The 19080-nt window shown below is 43.1% G+C and overlaps 3 protein-coding genes across 6 annotated transcripts in view; 1 reads left to right on the forward strand and 2 right to left on the reverse strand.

Moving 5' to 3' along the window:
• tubb4bl (tubulin, beta 4B class IVb-like) overlaps window positions 1-19080 on the reverse strand; it is an 86009-nt gene that overhangs the window by 14361 nt on the left and 52568 nt on the right. The window contains exon 1 of one of the 3 annotated variants that reach the window (XM_060942497.1): window positions 5463-5974. The exons of 1 other annotated variant lie outside the window; for it this stretch is intronic. In XM_060942497.1, the coding sequence (XP_060798480.1) occupies window positions 5463-5576 (114 nt within the window). In that variant the 5' untranslated portion in view covers window positions 5577-5974. Of the gene's footprint in view, window positions 1-5247; window positions 5975-19080 lie in introns of those variants that run through there. One more of the 3 variants, XM_060942498.1, reaches the window with a different exon arrangement.
• On the forward strand, window positions 5376-14559 carry LOC132900418 (nuclear factor 7, brain). Of its 2 annotated transcripts, XM_060942496.1 has the most exons (7): window positions 5376-5941; window positions 8964-9059; window positions 9138-9368; window positions 9532-9554; window positions 11183-11301; window positions 12768-13247; window positions 13777-14559. In XM_060942496.1, exons 1-7 carry the CDS (start codon window positions 5543-5545, stop codon window positions 13800-13802), a joined length of 1374 nt encoding a protein of 457 aa, XP_060798479.1. In that variant the 5' UTR covers window positions 5376-5542; the 3' UTR covers window positions 13803-14559. The 2 variants fall into 2 exon arrangements, with proteins under 2 accessions (XP_060798479.1, XP_060798478.1); XM_060942495.1 differs by having other exon boundaries at window positions 5377-5941; window positions 12768-14559.
• The window catches only part of LOC132900421 (G-protein coupled receptor 183-like), a 53840-nt gene continuing 52537 nt past the window's right edge, over window positions 17778-19080 (reverse strand). Inside the window, exon 2 of the mRNA XM_060942502.1 lies at window positions 17778-18911. Within this exon, the coding sequence (XP_060798485.1) occupies window positions 17926-18885 (960 nt within the window). The 5' untranslated portion in view covers window positions 18886-18911 and the 3' untranslated portion in view covers window positions 17778-17925. The remainder of the gene's footprint in view (window positions 18912-19080) is intronic.

A 19080-nucleotide genomic window follows, 5' to 3' on the forward strand; every position in this document is an offset into this window, starting at 1 on the left:
AGTCTGGAGACAAAAATCTTAGTTTCTCGGTCGTTAGCCTGTGTTACTTGCTCTCGATAGCACTGGCTTGACCGCTTTATTAGCATTCGCTAACAGTACCGATGAACGCTACACTGGCTGGAAGGTGACTTCACTGCTGTGCTGACGGCGCCGACTCGTGGGTAAGCTCATGCTAGCCATTGAGAATGCTGATATGAAGAGAGTGTGTGTATGTATAATAATAATATTGGCTGGCTTTTTTTCATGGTCTATCAGATATATTCCATTCAACTACTCGTCTTCAACTCGTTCAGTATCGTGTTACACATTCACATCACATTATCTCTAGCCGCTTTATCCTTCTAGAGGGTCGCAGGCAAGCTGGAGCCTATCCCAGCTGACTACGGGCGAAAGGCGGGGTACACCCTGGACAAGTCGCCAGGTCATCACAGGGCTGACACATAGACACAGACAACCATTCACACTCACATTCACACCTACGGTCAATTTAGAGTCACCAGTTAACCTAACCTGCATGTCTTTGGACTGTGGGGGAAACCGGAGCACCCGGAGGAAACCCACGTGGACACGGGGAGAACATGCAAACTCCACACAGAAAGGCCCTTGCCGGCCCCGGGGCTCGAACCCAGGACCTTCTTGCTGTGAGGCGACAGCGCTAACCACTACACCACCGTGCCGCCCAGTATCGTGTTAGCTGAATGGAATATATCTGATATACCACTTAATGCCAGCCAGTATTATTTAAATAATAACCTCAACTTCGCCTTGGTCACCGATATTTAAATAATATTGACTGGCATTGAGTGGTATATCAGATATATTCCATTCAGCTAGCAGGACCATGTGTATATTATCGTAAGATATCTAATGTTTTTTTCCTCATTAAAAAGAAGTAAATAAAAAAATAAACATGATACTGAACGAGTTGAACATGAGTAGCTGAATGGAATATATCTGATATACCATGAAAAAAAGCCAGCTATTATTATTATTATTATAGGGGCGGTGTAGTGGTTAGCGCTGTCGCCTCACAGCAAGAAGGTCCGGGTTCGAGCCCCGTGGCCGGCGAGGGCCTTTCTGTGTGGAGTTTGCATGTTCTCCCCGTGTCCGCGTGGGTTTCCTCCGGGTGCTCCGGTTTCCCCCACAGTCCAAAGACATGCAGGTTAGGTTAACTGGTGACTCTAAATTGACTGTGGGTGTGAATGTGAGTGTGAATGGTTGTCTGTGTCTACAGTATGTGTCAGCCCTGTGATGACCTGGCGACTTGTCCAGGGTGTACCCCGCCTTTCGCCCATAGTCAGCTGGGATAGGCTCCAGCTCGCCTGCGACCCTGTAGAACAGGATAAAGTGGCTAGAGATGATGAGATGAGATGAGATTATTATTATACATACACACTCTCTTCATATCAGCATTCTCAAAGGCCAACGCTAGCTTACCCGCAACTTGGTGCTGTTAGCGCAGCAGTGCAGTTAGCTTCCAGCTGGTGTAGCAGTAGCGTTAGTGAATGCCAATGCTAGCTTACCCGCGATTCAGTGCTGTTAGCGTGGCAGTCCAGTTACCTTCTAGCTGGTGTAGTGTTAGCACAGGTCAGTGCTAGCGCAGTCAAGCCGAATATTAGTTTGTTTTATCTATCTATCTATCTATCTATCTATCTATCTATCTATCTATCTATCTATCTATCTATCTATCTATCTATCTATCTATCTATCTATCTATTCCTGTGTAATTTACTTACTTACTTTTAAAATCAACATCGACACCAACACACAATGGTGTGACCTGGCAGCCAAAATTCTCTCAAAATCTTCCACTTTTAACAGTCACTTGCTAGCGTGGAAGTTTTACATCTCTGACATGTCTCTTTTCTAGTTTTTTGATGTCAGTTGGTATGTTTTTCTATTGTAAATATGTGTGAAGAATATATAATGAAGTTTTGGGAGCCTTTCAGGTGTTCAGTGCGTTTTTAGTTTCAGTTTATTTATTTAGTGCTTAAACCTAGCACTGGATTAGCCTCGTCTTCTCTCTTTCCCAGCCGACAAAGAAATGATTGTGTGGATGTGGAGAAGAAAAGTTTTGTCATTGGATCTTCACGTGTGACGTTGTGTTGTCTTGACAACGTGCAATATTGTTATAATATTGCACGCTCATTCTCCGTTGGGGAGAGTGGAATAATACATGGAGGATAAGTGATATGATAACAATATCGCATGCCATCAATAAACCCGCTAGAAGGGAATAGAACACGTTTTTATTCCATGGAAAACGTGTCCTGTATGTATAATAATCTTCAATATTCACTTCACCTTCGGCGAATAACTGTTAAAGAACCTGATTCTCTCCATCCTGCTGTGTTTTATATTGCTCCGCGTGATCTGCCTCGAGAGCCGTTCAAATGACACACTTCCTCTTTCGAGATTTAAAATCGTAAATCACTAACTTGTTATGATTGTGTGATGTGTACAGCTATAAAATGATGGCACAAGATACGATAATGATAAGATATGATGTGATTAAATTAAACTTTATTCATCCTGGAAGGCAATTTCTTCATGTATGATAATTGCAGCAACATGAGGAACCATGTTAATAATAAAACCTCAAATCGTCGGTTTGTGTACTCTCACTGTTTCACGTCACGCTCTATTTCCGTAATGACTGGAACAAGCCATTCATTCACAATTTATCATGTGTCTAGACAATTTTATAACAGTTCTCTCCTATAGTCTCATCTCCAAGTCTCATAGAAAGGCTTTTTTTCTGGTAGCCTGTAATAACAATAAAAAAAAAATACCAAAATACAAATGAACTCTTTGTGCTATCTTTATCTCTCCATGTTCACACAAATTGAATTCCAACGTTTATCCTCTCAACCAACCGTGACAGCATGAAGATGGTTAGTTGGATTAATTTAGACGGTTAATTTTCCTCTCTCTCGAAGAGATATCTGCCTGTGTTTACTTTCCATTGCCCCAATGAACAGGAAGTGGGAAACGAGAAATGAGAAATGAACTCCACAGGAATCTAATCAGCAAAAATCTAATCAGCAAATACACTCGCCTGTATAGACCTACAATAAATAAATAAAGTTATTGTAACTGTAGAAATTTCCAACTCACAGTGACATTATTTCATAAAGCGACGGGTTTAGTACCTCATAGTTCTTATGATTTACACCTGAATTGGTCAGAAGGTGTGTGCTGGTCACTCCAATTGATTGAATGGGTTTAATATGAATACAGTGGTGCTTGAAAGTTTGTGAACCCTTTAGAATTTTCTATATTTCTGCATAAATATGACCTAAAACATCATCAGATTTTCACACAAGTCCTAAAAGTAGATAAAGAGAACCCAGTTAAACAAATGAGACAAAAATATTATACTTGGTCATTTATTTATTGAGGAAAATGATCCAATATTACATATCTGTGAGTGGCAAAAGTATGTGAACCTCTAGGATTAGCAGTTAATTTGAAGGTGAAATTAGAGTCAGGTGTTTTCAATCAATGGGATGACAATCAGGTGTGAGTGGGCACCCTGTTTTATTTAAAGAACAGGGATCTATCAAAGTCTGATCTTCACAACACATGTTTGTGGAAGTGTATCATGGCACAAACAAAGGAGATTTCTGAGGACCTCAGAAAAAGCATTGTTGAGGCTCATCAGGCTGGAAAAGGTGACAAAACCATCTATAAAGAGTTTGGACTCCACCAATCCACAGTCAGACAGATTGTGTACAAATGGAGGAAATTCAAGACCATTGTTACCCTCCCCAGGAGTGGTTGACCAACAAAGATCACTCCAAGAGCAAGGTGTGTAATAGTCGGCGAGATCACAAAGGACCCCAGGGTAACTTCTAAGCAACTGAAGGCCTCTCTCACATTGGCGAATGTTAATGTTCATGAGTCCACCATCAGGAGAACACTGAACAACAATGGTGTGCATGTCAGGGTTGCAAGGAAAAAGCCACTGCTCTCCAAGAAGAACATTGCTGCTCATTTGCAGTTTGCTAAAGATCACATGGACAAGCCAGAAGGCTACTGGAAAAATATTTGTGGACAGATGAGACCAAAATAGAACTTTTTGGTTTTAATGAGAAGCGTTATGTTTGGAGAAAGGAAAACACTGCATTCCAGCATAAGAACCTTATCCCATCTGTGTAACATGGTAGTGGTAGTATCATGGTTTGGGCCTGTTTTGCTGCATCTGGGCCAGGAAGGCTTGCCATCATTGATGGAACAATGAATTCTGAATTCTACCAGCGAATTCTAAAGGAAAATGTCAGGACATCTGTCCATGAACTGAATCTCAAGAGAAGGTGGGTCATGCAGTAAGACAACGACCCTAAGCACACAAGTCGTTCTACCAAAGAATGGTTAAAGAAGAATAAAGTTAATGTTTTGGAATGGCCAAGTCAAAGTCCTGACCTTAATCCAATGGAAATGTTGTGGAAGGACCTGAAGTGAGCAGTTCATGTGAGGAAACCCACCAACATCCCAGAGTTGAAGCTGTTCTGTACGGAGGAACGGGCTAAATTTCCTCCAAGCCGGTGTGCAGGACTGATCAACAGTTACCGCAAACGTTTAGTTGCAGTTATTGCTGCACAAGGGGGTCACACCAGATACTGAAAGCAAAGGTTCACATACTTTTGTCACTCACAGATATGTAATATTGGATCATTTTCCTCAATAAATAAATGACCAAGGATAATATTTTTGTCTCATTTGTTTAACTGGATTCTTTTTATCTACTTTTAGGACTTGTGTGAAAATCTGATGACGTTTTAGGTTATATTTATGCAGAAATAGAGAAAATTCTAAAGGGTTCACAACTTTCAAGCACCACTGTACAAGTCTCAATAATTCAAATACAAGTCAATAAAAAATGTCAGTGTAAAGCTCAGCGGTCAGGGATTACTGTCTGTCTGGGTCAGGTACGTAAATAGGCAAATATTATTGTGCAAGTTTAAATAATGAGCCGCCAAAGCTGGAGCAGCAAGAAGTGTGAGAACCTCTCGATAAGGAAACACAAAAGTTACTTGACATCACTACACTAAAAAACAAAACAAAAAAACTTTCCGGCACCTTTCTTCATTTTAGAGAGTAATGAATAACTGCAGTTGCAATGTGCATTTGTTTCCATTATACCATTTATTTTATACACTAACATACAAATAGAAATTTGTATGTAAATATTTTATATAATATACGTATATATTTTACTCTGTAAAAGTTTCTACAGTGCAGTACCCTTAAAAGTCGGCTCTTTCAGATGTACAAAAATAAACCTGTCCAAAATAGGGCAAAATGCCGTTTCCATATTAAGCAAAACATTTAGATCATCAAGAGACTTGAACTTCCTGTTTTGTGTCTTGCGTGCTACTCCTCCCTCTCTGCTCTTCTTGAACAATCAAAAGCAGCTCAAAAGGGCTTTCCAAAACCTGCCGAGCGAGGCGAGTTTGTACCATCACTTCACACTTGCGTGCCAAGGCGACACTGCAGCAGCTTCGGCTCTTAGTATGTTGGACGCGTCTCAGGCGTGACCATGTCTTCCAAGTTGCCCGAAGAGGACCTGTCATGTCCTGTGTGCTGTGACATCTTCAGCGACCCGGTCCTGCTCCCGTGCAGCCACAGCTTCTGTCGGTCGTGCCTGCAGAAATTTTGGTTCAACTCAGTTTTCCGGAGCTGTCCCGTTTGCAGGAGGAGAACATCAAAAAAGCAACCTCCGAGCAACCTGGCTTTGAGGAACCTGTGCGAGGCCTTCGTGCAGACTCAGAACTGGAGTCGTGAGAACAACAAGAAGGAGGAGTGCCCACAGCACGGCGAGAAGCTGAAGCTCTTCTGCGTGGATGACCAGCACCCCATCTGCGTAGTGTGCCAAGCCTCGAGAATGCACAAGGGTCACAACTGCACTCCCACAGACGAGGCGGCTCTGGACTGTAAGGTATTGTTCGGACAGACGCGCTTTGTGCTGCGCTGATCTGTTGCTACATTGTGTCCGTTTAAAAAAATAAAAAATAAAAAATGCTGTTCTTTAGGCCTGAAAGGATTTTGTGTGGTTTCTTGAGAGAATGCAGTTAATCAAGTCTGGTCTGACACGATCTCAGTGTGCTCTGGCGGAGGAACAGGAGCCGACGCATTCCAGCAGCACCTCGCCGGCGCACATCTGCGTTTCCTACCTTTCGAACTCAAATGTCCTTCAAAAGTATTCAATAAATCCATGTGCACATGTGTTTGTGTTAGAACTAGAATGCTTGTATTTCAAACACATCTTTTGGAACCAGAAAACCTAATTTCTGGAAGAAGGAGTCGGGGGTTAAAGCAGTGCAATGAACTTTATTACAGTCTCGACTTAAAGCTGGAAGTTTATCATTTCAAACAATGGCACTAATTATTATTATTATTATTAATAATAATAATAATAATAATAATAATAATAGGCAGCACGGTGGTGTAGTGGTTAGCACTGTCGCCTCACAGCAAGAAGGTTCTGGGTTAGAGCCCTGTGGCCGACCAGGGCCTTTCTGTGTGGAGTTTGCATGTTCTCCCCGTGTCTGCGTGGGTTTGCTCTGGGTGCTCCGGTTTCCCCCACAGTCCAAAGACATGCAGGTTAGGTTAACTGGTGACTCTAAATTGACCGTAGGTGTGAATGTGAGTGTGAATGGTTGTCTGTGTCTATGTGTCAGCCCTGCGATAACCTGGCGACTTGTCCAGGGTGTACCCCGCCTTTCGCCCGAAGTCAGCTGGGATAGGCTCCAGCTTGCCTGCGACCCTGTAGAACAGGATAAAGTGGCTAGAGATAATGAGATGAGATGAGATGTTTTGGAACCAGAAAACCTCGTTTCTGGAAGAAGAAGTCGGGGGAGGGCCTTTCTGTGTGGAGTTTGCATGTTCTCCCCGTGTCCACGTGGGTTTCCTCTGGGTGCTCCGGGTTCCCCCACAGTCCAAAGACATGCAGGTTAGGTTAACTGGTGACTCTAAATTGACTGTAGGTGTGAATGTGAGTGGGAATGGTTGTTTGTCTCTGTGTCAGCCCTGTGATGACCTGGCGACTTGTCCAGGGTGTACCCCGCCTCTCACCCATAGTCAGCTGGGATAGGCTCCAGCTTGCCTGCGACCCTGTAGAACAGGATAAGCAGCTATAGATGATGGATGGATGGATTAATAATAATAATAGGCGGCACGGTGATGTAGTGGTTAGCACTGTCGCCTCACAGCAAGAAGGTTCTGGGTTTGAGCCCAGCAGTCGACAAGGGCCTTTCTGTGTGGAGTTTGCATGTTCTCCCCGTGTCCGCGTGGGTTTCCTCCAGGTGCTCCGGTTTTCCCCACAGTCCAAAGACATGCAGGTTAGGTTAACTGGTGACTCTAAATTGACTGTAGGTGTGAATGTGATTGTGAATGGTTGTTTGTGTCTATGTGTCAGCCCTGTGATGATCTGGCGACTTGTCCAAGGTGTACAGTACCCCTCCTCTCGCCCATAGTCAGCTGGGATAGGCTCCAGCTTGCCCGCAACCTTACACAGGATAATGCTACGTCCAGCCTGTGGGTTTTGCCTTCCTGAATATCAGCAGCAGCATCCAGCCGCTTGTCTACCTGTCTCGCCTGGAGAAGATCCCCTTCCTGCCTGAGGCTTTGGTAAAGAAGCTCTGCCAGATGAAAAATCAGAGCAATCACCAGCTTAGAGCTTTACATCTCCACAAGACTCGAGTGACCAGATTGGTCCATAACGGATGGATGGATGGAAAACTGTTCCGTAGCTTTGGATCAGCGGCACTAAATGCTCTGTCATCATATGTGGAAAGTCTAGTTTTGGGAATTATTAAATTGTTACTTGATGCAGACCGTAGCGCATGTGCTGGCTTGTATTCATATATAGAATCCATGATGTAATCAGGAGCAATGCTATTTATAGCTTTGTATGTTGTTCACAACCATGAGTTGGCCTAGTGGTTAGTGTGTCTGCCTCTCAACCGGGAGATTGCAAGTTCTATTTGCAGTCGGGTCGTACCAAAGACCATCATAAAAATGGTACCTACGACCACCTGGCAAAGCATGCTGCAGTACAGATGTGACTGGGGAAGTCAAACTCTTGCGGTTACCAGAGGACCAGCCCCCCACTGTAACCCTAGCTGTATAGGTGAGAGGCTGAGGGCTATCAAAACGGAGATTGGCACCGCACCCATACGCCTTAAGGAGTTGGTTAGTACTGGGACAGGAGACTTCCTGGGAAGACCAGATTCTGCCGTGAGAGGGACTTTGATTTGATATTGTTTGCAAGATCTCATCTCATCTCATTATCTGTAGCTGCTTTATCCTGTTCTACAGGGTTGCAGGCAAGCTGGAGCCTATCCCAGCTGAGTACGGGCGAAAGGCGGGGTACACCCTGGACAAGTCGCCAGGTCATCACAGGGCTAACACATAGACACAGACAACCATTCACACTCACATTCACACCTACGGTCAATTTAGAGTCACCAGTTAACCTAACCTGCATGTCTTTGGACTGTGGGGGAAACCGGAGCACCCGGAGGAAACCCACGCGGACACGGGGAGAACATGCAAACTCTGCACAGAAAGGCCCTCGCCGGCCACGGGGCTCGAACTCGGACCTTCTTGCTATGAGGCGACAGCGCTAACCACTACACCACCGTGCCGCCCAGTTGTTTGCAAGAGTCTATATAAAATCCTTTCTTCTACTGGTAGCCAGTGAAGCTGTCTTGACTGGTGTAATATGTTGGGACTTCTTGGTTCTTGAGATGATTCGGGCCACTGTATTCTGTAGATGCTGTAAGTATAAATGTTTATGGAAATGGAGTCATGTAGGTTTTATTCTGTACTTTTTACACTTCCACTTCAACCTGATGAAGAATTTTACATGAACAAAACCTTCACTTCAGTGTAAATTTCCTGCAGCTTTTAATAATCTCCTGCACTTTTCTAATAATGTCCTTTCACCGTGTTTACAGGAGAAGCTCAGTTCTGCCCTGAAGATGTTGAAAGACAAGCTGGATGTCGTGACAAATCTTAGAATGACTTCAGATATGACACTCGAGTATATCAGGGTAATTTTTTTAATTCAGAAAAAAAGATTTAAATAAAAAAGGTACAAATAAAACGAATCAAAGTTTTGTGTGCCTTAGAACCAGGCCCAGCTTGTCGAGAGCAGAATGAAGCACGAGTTCATGAAGCTTCACCAGTTTCTGCGTGAGGAAGAGGAGGCTCGCCTCTCTGCGCTGAAGGAGGAAGAGATGAAGAAGGTCCTCGCTATAAACAAAAGACATGAAGAGCTGATGAACAGGATTTCTTCTCTCTCAGACACCATCAGTCACATAGAGCAGGAGATCGCTGCTGATGACCTGACGCTGCTGCAGGTGAAAATATCACCACTTTGGAATTTCCTGGATTTTTTTTTCTGACAGGAGAACGCTGTTTATGACATGTTATCTGACTGCCAGGAGAAGCTTCTTATTCTTTGTTCTTCTTGGCTTTCAGACCTTTCAGTGATGGCTTATTTTGTTTTGTTTCCTTCCACAGAACTTTAAATCTGCCATGGAGAGGTATGTAGAAATCTTCTGTGTTAAAGGAAACATTCAGTATGTTTAAAGTGGTTTGGTGATGAGCATTCGTCATTCCTGTGAGAATGAAGTCAGCACTTGTGTCTTGCTGATGTCACAGGAAGACATTGTACAATGGCCTTTAAAGTCAAAGTTCCTTCCACACCAGGACCTGGTCTTCCCAGGCAGTCTCCCATCCCAGCACTAACCAGGCCCTTAAGGCACATTGGGTGGTGCTGATCTTTGCTTCTATAGCACTCGCCCTCTCGCCTATACAGCTAGGGCTACAGTGGGGGTGCTGGTCCTCTGGTAACCACAAGAGTTTGACTTCCCACTTGCATTTGTATTGCAGTGTGTCTTGCCAGATGGCAGTAGGTACCATTTTTATGATGGTCTTTGGTATGACCCAACTGCGAGTAGAACTCATGACCTCCCGCTATCCACTAGGCCAACTCGCAGTATGATGGCCTTTAAATAGAAGAAAAACTTTAACAATTTCAACAGTCAAGTTTCGCTGTTAGCTCCTGAAAACAAAACAGCAAGAGTTTCTTCTCTTGCCATTTTATCGCCATTTTCCAAAGATGTTCAACGTCATATTAATAATTAATCCAGCATTGAAGTAGTGGAGATGATGGCGAAAATGCTAGGCACAAGGTCCCAGAATGCAATGCAGCTATAAGGCAGAGACTCAACTTGGCTCATTAGCGATCTAAGAGATGACGAGCATGATGGTGTTGATGGTGTTTAGCAGATGTGTTGATGGTTGTACGCATTGAGCAGACGATCTTATCCAGAGTGACATACAACATACCCAGAGCAGTTGGGAGTTAGGTGCCTTGCTCAACCATCTTGTTCAGCCATTCCTGGTGGTCCAGGGAATCAAACCAGCGACCTTTTGGTCCCAAAACTGCTTCTCCAACCTTTAGGCTTCCCATGGCTTCCCCCTTAGGCGACTAAGGCTTCCTGCTTATTAGCATGAACCTTTGGAAGTTTGAGCAGAACATACAGATGAGGTGGTGAGAGAACTGGACAGACTAAAGGACTAAAGTGCTGCTGCATCAAGGGATAAATCCCACTGCATCAATATCACTGCACGAAAATAGACCAACATTGATTGGTGTTTGGTTTATTTACATAAGATAAGGTAAAGAGGGATTGACTGTTCATATCCCTGGACCTGATAGCCATCTCACTGTGAGCTGGCCTAGTGGTTGGCGTGTTCACCTCTCGATCAGGAGATTGCAAGTTCTACTTGTGGTTGGGTCATACCAAAAACCATCATAAAAAAGGTACCTGCTGCTGTCTGGCAAGGCATGCTGCAATAGAGATGTGAGTAAGGAGTCAAGCTCTCGCAGGTACCAGAGGACTAGCCCCCCCACTGTAACCCTAGCTGTATAGGTGAGAGAGGAAGAGGGCTATAGAAACGGAGATCGGTGCCTCCCAACATGTGTTAAGGGTCTGGTTAGTACCTGGACAGGAGACTGCCTGGGAAGACCAGGTCCCAGCATGGGAAGGACTTTGATTTTTGATAGCCATCTCAGAGCATGTTGTGTTTTTGCCAAAGCTTTTTTCTTTGGTTTTCTTGGTGAAAAATATCCGGCTGATTTTAATAAACATTCTTGTTTCTACAGAACTCAGAGTTCAGCACCAAATCCAAAGGGGCTTCATGGGGCATTAATAGACGAAGCTAAACACTTGAGTAACCTGAAGTTCAGGGTCTGGGAGAAGATGCAGGAAGTTGCTCCTTACTGTAAGTACCTCAAGGAAACACAACACAACCATGATGCACCATGGAGGAACAGTTTTAAAGACAAAACATAAATATGTACAGATCAGTCAACAGACCATAAAGAAAAAGTGTCATGGTCGGATGCTGTTATAGGAAATTAATCAACAAGCAGAAGAGTTACCATCCCACGGTGGCGAACTGTTACTCTTAGAGCTGGGACTTGAGCTCAGCCAAAATTTAGCCAGACACCAAAAAAGCAACAGGGCAAAGGATTTTGTAAGGGATTAGCGGCAGGCTGCCAGGTCGCTCCGTTGTGTGTAGTTGTCAATGCTGATTTTAAAAGTAACTCAGTAAATTACACAGGGAAATGAATACCTAAATCTGAGTGAAAAATACTGTAGCGAACGTGCAGTGTGGAAGAAGAGTCTGGAGACAGAAATCTTAGTTTCTCGGTTGTTAGCCTGTGCTACTTGCTCTCGATAGATAGCACTGGCTTGACCGCTTTATTAGCATTCACTAACACTACTGATGAACGCTACACCGGCTGGAAGGTGACTTCACTGCTGCACTGATGGTGCCGACTCACAGTTAAGCTCACGTTGGCCTTCGAGAAAGCCGAGGGTGATAAATTTTTGGTCCCTCCCACTATAAATCAAAATCTGATATATATCTGATCACTTCCTACATAAACATACACTGCCATGGCCTTCTGCATAGCAATGAAGTCCTAATCAATGAGTGAGCAGCTCTAAACTCTTCTCAGCCTCGAGACAACAAACAAAACAATCTCAATGGATAACTCGATTTTAATGTTTTCAGGACCGTAACCCTTTCATTGATAGAAATTGAGGCCAAATTAGAATTAGAAGAGAAGAATTATCATGAAATTATGAAAGAATGAAAGAAATTAAATATACCATTTGAAATGCTGACATGTTTGGGCTTCTCTGAATGCCTAGAAGGCCCTGACGGTTCCCCTCTGCCATCCTGAACTTGATTATATTCATGTAACAGCATGTCCTGAAGTGTTTTATTCCTCTTATACCACAGAAATCTACCAACAATGTTATTTTCTATTGATTAAACAGCAGCATTTCTGACTGTTTATTTTTATCTGTTTATAGTTACATGTAATATGGTGAAATGTCCGTGAAACAAGTTCTTAGAAGCTGTAAATAGAAAACTGTGGCTTTTTATGCTACTGAGACACAACACAAAGGAAAAAGTTAAAGTCACGGCTTTACCTCTGACTCTTACAAACCTCTGAGACTCCTTCAGTAAATACTAATTAATCTGTGAAGCTTCACCTTATCAATGTCTGTATAGTTTTCTTTGTTAAATTTAACCTGAACCAAAAGAAGAATATTTAAACATCAAACATGGCTGAACAGGATCGACTAAAACTCTTGAACAACGTATTTATTGGTCGTATTGTCTCAGCTGATGAATGACTTCTTCTTACGATCTGATCTTCATCCCCCAATCAGCTCCTGTGACTCTGGACCCAAACACAGTGCACCCATGTCTCAGGCTCTCAGAAGACCTCAGCAGTGTCCGTTACAGCAGCTCGGGTTGTCCTCTCCCCACCAATCCTGAGCGCTTCTGTATCAGTGCCGAGGTTCTCGGCTCGACAGCTATCGGCTCTGGAACGCATGCCTGGGAGGTGGAGCTAGGAGACAGCGATGACTGGATCCTGGGCGTCGCCAGTGTATCCATTAAGAGGGACTTGGAGGTCCCGGCACGCCCGGAGAACGGGTTCTGGACGCTGTGTATGCGGGACGGACAGTACAGGGCCATGGGGTCTCCTGTAAGGACACTGAATGTCGAAAAGAAGCTGCAGAAAGTGCGAGTAGGGGTGGACTGGGATGCAGGGGAGGTTTGTTTCTCCTGTCCCGAGGATGGACAAATGCTGCACAAGTTCACACAGGCGTTCACGGATAAGGTGGTGCCGTATTTCTACACGCAGAGTAAGAAGTGTCTGAGGATTGTACCACAGCCGGTGATGGTTTCGATAAAGAAAAACTGAGATGTATGAAATAAACATGTTAACAGGAAGTAGTTTATGCTTTGGGGTACTGATAAGAAGGTGATGAGTTCAAATCTCACCCTAAAAAGCTGCTATTGTTGAGTCTTTGAGCAAAGTCCTTAATCCTCAACTGTTCAAGCCGAGTCACGTTGGAGGAAAGAGTCAGACAAAAGAATCAATGTGTGTGTTAAGCTTTAACTGTCACGACTTGAGGGTGGAGTTTCCTGTTTTCCGGTTCACTTCCTGTTTGGTTGCTCATCCCCAAAATCTTAAAAACCAGAGACACTGAATCTTTGAAGTCACCCTAAACACATTTGTACCTTCAACAATGAATTTAGATTTTATGAATATGTATGTAAACATGACTGCACTGGGAGCTTTAGAATACTGGGCATATTTGCATATTAGAATGTGATTGGCTGTTGTATTTTATGATGCCATAACTCCTTCTTTTTCACTCATATTTTTAGTTTACTTCTGTTTCCTGAATCAATAACTCACTCATCTTCAAGGAACCATTTTAATCTCGTCAGGAGCTGGAGTCAGGATCCTGGGGACACTGGAAGTGAGACGGGAATGTCCCTGGGATGAGACACCGGTTCATCACAGGACATCAATGGGGCAACAAGAGCCAATATAGACTCGCCTACTAGAGCGGCGGCTACAATTATTGACACCTTAATGATCTTTTGGCTGTTGCAAAAGTAGAAAAGACTTTCAATATGTAAATTGTGCATGAATAATTACTCAAACTTCCACTGGAAAAAAATTGAGTTGATTTCCGATTTGATTGAGTTGATTTCAGATCATGTGACACCATTCCACAATTATCAACATCCAGATGATTATTTCTCATCTCATCTCATCTCATTATCTCTAGCCGCTTTATCCTGTTCTACAGGGTCGCAGGCAAGCTGGAGCCTATCCCAGCTGACTACGGGCGAAAGGCGGGGTACACCCTGGACAAGTCGCCAGGTCATCACAGGGCTGACACAGAGCCTGAAAAGGTGTCGATAATTATAGACTATCGATAATTGTAGTGTGTTTCTGGAAGGTGGGAAGAAACCAGAAAGCCTGGAAGTAATCAACATGGACACAGGGAGAACACGAAGAAACTCCAGAGCTCAGGATTGAACCAGGGAACTGGTTATAATAATAATAATAATAATAATAATAATACATATGTAATGTGTTTTTTTATTTCTTTCCTGCTCCTGTAAAACTGCTTGAATAAAAACAGTAGATTTTGTGTATTTCAGATTTAATTTATTTATCATTACATCAATTTTATTTTAAATCAATCAAATATATAAATATATCCAAGGACGGCTAGATAGGCCAACTGTGAATAAATATATATTACACATAGTGTCCATTAAGAAAAAGGTCATTATGCATTGTATATGTTTAATATTTACAGAGTGAGTCAGTTGGTAATAATTAATAATTTAATAATAATTTATTTCTCATGCATTCCAAAAAATTCTCAGTGCCCTTACACACACACACACACAAACACACACACATATATATATAAAAAACGAAGAAAAATATTATATGAAAAAGACTATATGTAAAAGTAAAATATGTATATGGTAAAGTTAATAAGACCTGAAAACATAAGAGTTTTGGAAAATTATGGAAATTCAGTGGAAGCACAAACACACGATGGCGCCATAATTCCACTTACAAAACAGATTTAAAGCTCAGCTCTTTAACATCATGGGTTTGTGAAATTCTGAATAAATTCTACCCAGTGACTTGTAAATGCCAGGGTGAGGAATCCTTTCTGGAATTAAACTCACAAATTAAATATTTATCAAAAGAATGTTTTATTCACACAATAAAATGAACATACTGTATCAGTGCTACATACAGAATTACTGGCTCCCTTACAGAAAATAATTCCATCCATCCATCCATCCATTATCTCTAGCCGCTTATCCTGTCCTACAGGGTCGCAGGCAAGCTGGAGCCTATTCCAGCTGACTACGGGCGAAAGGCGGGGTACACCCTGGACAAGTCGCCAGGTCATCACAGGGACATAGACACAGACAACCATTCACACTCGCATTCACACCTACGGTCAATTTAGAGTCACCAGTTAACCTAACCTGCATGTCTTTGGACTGTGGGGGAAACCGGAGCACCCGGAGGAAACCCACGCGGACACGGGCAGAACATGCAAACTCCGCACAGAAAGGCCCTCGCCGGCCACGGGGCTCGAACCCGGACCTTCTTGCTGTGAGGCGACAGTGCTAACCACTACACCACCGTGCCTCCCGCAGAAAATACATATTAAACGCAATTATTTTCAAATCAAATATTAAAAATAAATATATTAAAAGTATATTTTTTTATTCATTTATTAATCAGATATATTCATGCACCATTTTCCCCCCACCATAACGTATGAAAAAAAATTTATAGTCAATATATGTGTTTTTGACAGTGTGCAAAAATCTTTCCAGTGAGAAGTCCTTTGAAAAACGTCTTATAAAGTGTTTACGAAACAATCATTAAGTTGCTCTGAAATTCCAGATTTGCTGTTTACCCAGATATTAAATGGCTCATGAATAAAACAACTTTAAAGGAAAATATCTCGCAAATAAACAAATTGAGCTAAAAGCCAGTCTTTATGCCTATCCTTTATAAAAAACAAAAGCTGTGTGTTGAATTTGTTCTTAATGATATAACCATAAAATGATAAACGATATAAAATAGATGCGACTATTTTTTGTCAAGGAGGCCGCCATAACTCCATTGTGCGTGACGTCATTTTCCGCGAGCACAGCGGAGGTGTACAAGAGCATGCTGTATTAGACTATAGATGACTTGCAAGCACGTGATCACAATGTGCTACGTCATGAGCGTCCGCCATGATGGTGGCTATACAAAGGAACTAGGACGGCAGCCGCTGAAAGCGTGTCTGTAAACAATGCTGAATTTTCTCAGTATTATTACGATTTGAACGGTGGAGTAAAGATTCGATACAAAGAGAAGATAGATATGTGTGGTTTTGACCCATATTATTTTAAAAAGTCAGACTTTTCTGAAGATAAGACGCTTCTACCGACCATCGAGTACCCAGATATCGCGTTCTATCCGGTTTGGCTGCCGAAGAATCAAGTCCGACCTTGGACAAAACATGCATGACACGGTATGCTGTCATTCTGTCGGTGTTTTGTGGTAAAATAAAATCAGGATCGAGTCTGGCTTCAGTTGTCGTTTCTGCCTCATGTCTCGCGTCTTCCCAGTGATTTTTTTTCATCCAAGTCCTCCACAAAACCATCTTCTGTAAAATGTCCACTACACAATTTGCTGCTGCTTTTTCCAGGAGGAAAGTTTTCTCGCTTTACTTATTGAAGCCACTCGGTCAAACGTCTTAGTTCCTTCACAGGACAGCCATGTCATGGCAGTCTCAGTGTTTTCCCGAATCTTATCATGATTTTCACACTTGTAGGCGGTGCATTTACTCATCTTTGAGAAGGGTAAGGATGAAGACACTGCTCCTTCACAAACCACTAGAATTATATGACGCAGACAAAATAATGCTTGAAAAAAAATCGACGGTGATTATAGCTTTGGCTGCACGTAATAGCGGATCCAGGACGGAATGAAGAAGACGTAGGGGATCCTACATCATACACCACCACCGATGTTACAACTTTAACATGTTTTTTAAGCTGAAGTCAGCTTAATTTTTTTTGTCCAGAACATCTTGCATTAATGATGACATTTCATAACCCTGTGATTTCAAAATTTCCTGGTTAATCGTTTTAAGATCTGTCATGATGGAGGAAACCAAAGAGCTTTTTAACAACATGACCGTTAAGGTTGACATCAGTTATCTCATCTCATTATCTCTAGCCGCTTTATCCTTCTACAGGGTCGCAGGCAAGCTGGAGTCTATCCCAGCTGACTACGGGCGAAAGGCTGGGTACACCCTGAACAAGTCGCCAGGTCATCACAGGGCTGACACATAGACACAGACAACCATTCACACTCACATTCACACCTACGGGCAATTTAGAGTCACCAGTTAACCTAACCTGCATGTCTTTGGACTGTGGGGGAAACCGGAGCACCCGGAGGAAACCCACGCGGACATGGGGAGAACATGCAAACTCCACATAGAAAGGCCCTCGCTGGCCCCGGGGCTCAAACCCAGGACCTTCTTGCTGTGAGGCGACAGCACTAACCACTACACCACCGTGCCGCCCCACATCAGTTATTGTTATTTTAAAAAAAAAACAGTTAAACTACCATTAAGCAAATGGAGAACCGAGGACATCCAAATTTCTGGAATTCCATCCCTAATGAAAACTTGTGGCAGAATTTGAGGACTTAGGATGGGCCAAGTGTGATCTACCTTGTTAGACACTGCAGGTAGAGAGTGCAGTTATTCTCTTTGGCATAATGGCGCCAATAATTGAGCAGAAACGAGATAGACAAGATTAAAAACCTTTAGGCTAAAAATAAAACTAGGTATCCATATTAGTCATATTGCTCATTTTTATAATGGGTGCCAATAATTTTGGACCTGAGTGTAAAACTTGGAGAACGTTTTTAAAATCTGGACCAATCTGGTCACTCGAGTCTTGTGGAGATGTAAAGCTCTAAGCTGGTGATTGCTCTGATTTTTTCATCCAGCAGAGCTTCTTTACCAAACCCTCAGGCAGGAAGGGGATCTTCTCCAGGCGAGACAGGTAGACAAGTGGCTGGATGCTGCTGCTGATGTTCAGGAAGGCGAAACCCACAGGCTGGACATAGCAGGTGAAGACCAGGGATGAGTAGTGATCCTGGAAGGGGAACAGGGCCACCAGAGGGAGATAGTTAAAAATGATAATGCACAGGATGGAGAGCACCATCTTGAAGGCCTTCTTCTTCATGGGGTGCATCTCGTCCTTGCCTGAGCCTCGTGAGCGCTTCAGGGCCCACAGGATAGATAAGTTGCAGATCACCATCCAGGTGAACGTAGCCAAGACCTCTCCCGTGAAGATTCTCTCAAAGTGAGGGATGCCGCCGATGGTTTTAGCTGAGGCGTAAGCGAAGGTGAGGCAAAGCACAAACACTGCCAGGGTGATCCTGTACTTAATGTGCTTCAGCTGACCAAAAGCGATCGGGAAGATCACGGCGACAAAGCGATCCAGACAGATACAGGAAAGGAAGAGCGGCCCACTCGTGTCCTTCACGCCATAGGAGAACTTCAGCGCTGACCATCCTTCCTTGCTCTTCCAGTAGAAGAGGTTGAGGAAGCTTATAGGGACCATGAGACCGAAGTAGGCATCCATGAAGGCCAGGCAGCCCAGGAAGATGTCCGAGGTGGAGGGGTCGTGCTGGTTACGGATCAGGATGACAATGACCAGGATGTTGGCTGGAAGTCCTATCACGAAGTTAAAGGTTTGCACTGCCAGGTCAAACACAATGGCTTCCACCATGTAGTCACAGCCATCGAACACACTGAAGGGCTTAGGGGTTGTGTTGAGTTCTGGAGGGGAAGCAGTGGGATCGATGGTGACGTTCATTCTGAAGTCGGTGTTGAAGAGGTAACGCATGGCTTCCAAGGAGCCAGTCATGGTGAAAGAGATTCTGATGGCCTAACCTAGAAAATAAATAAATAACCATCTAAGAGAAATTATGAAGCTGATAGACTATTATTGTTTGGAAATTTAGAACAGATGAGTCTTACATCATCATTAATAAATATTAATGAAATGAGAAACAATGGAATTAATACCTGACATTTAAACAAGACATATTAAGGAAGAAAT

Source organism: Neoarius graeffei, chromosome 16 (genome assembly GCF_027579695.1).
Source record: "Neoarius graeffei isolate fNeoGra1 chromosome 16, fNeoGra1.pri, whole genome shotgun sequence".
NCBI classification, from domain to species: Eukaryota; Metazoa; Chordata; class Actinopteri; order Siluriformes; family Ariidae; genus Neoarius; species Neoarius graeffei.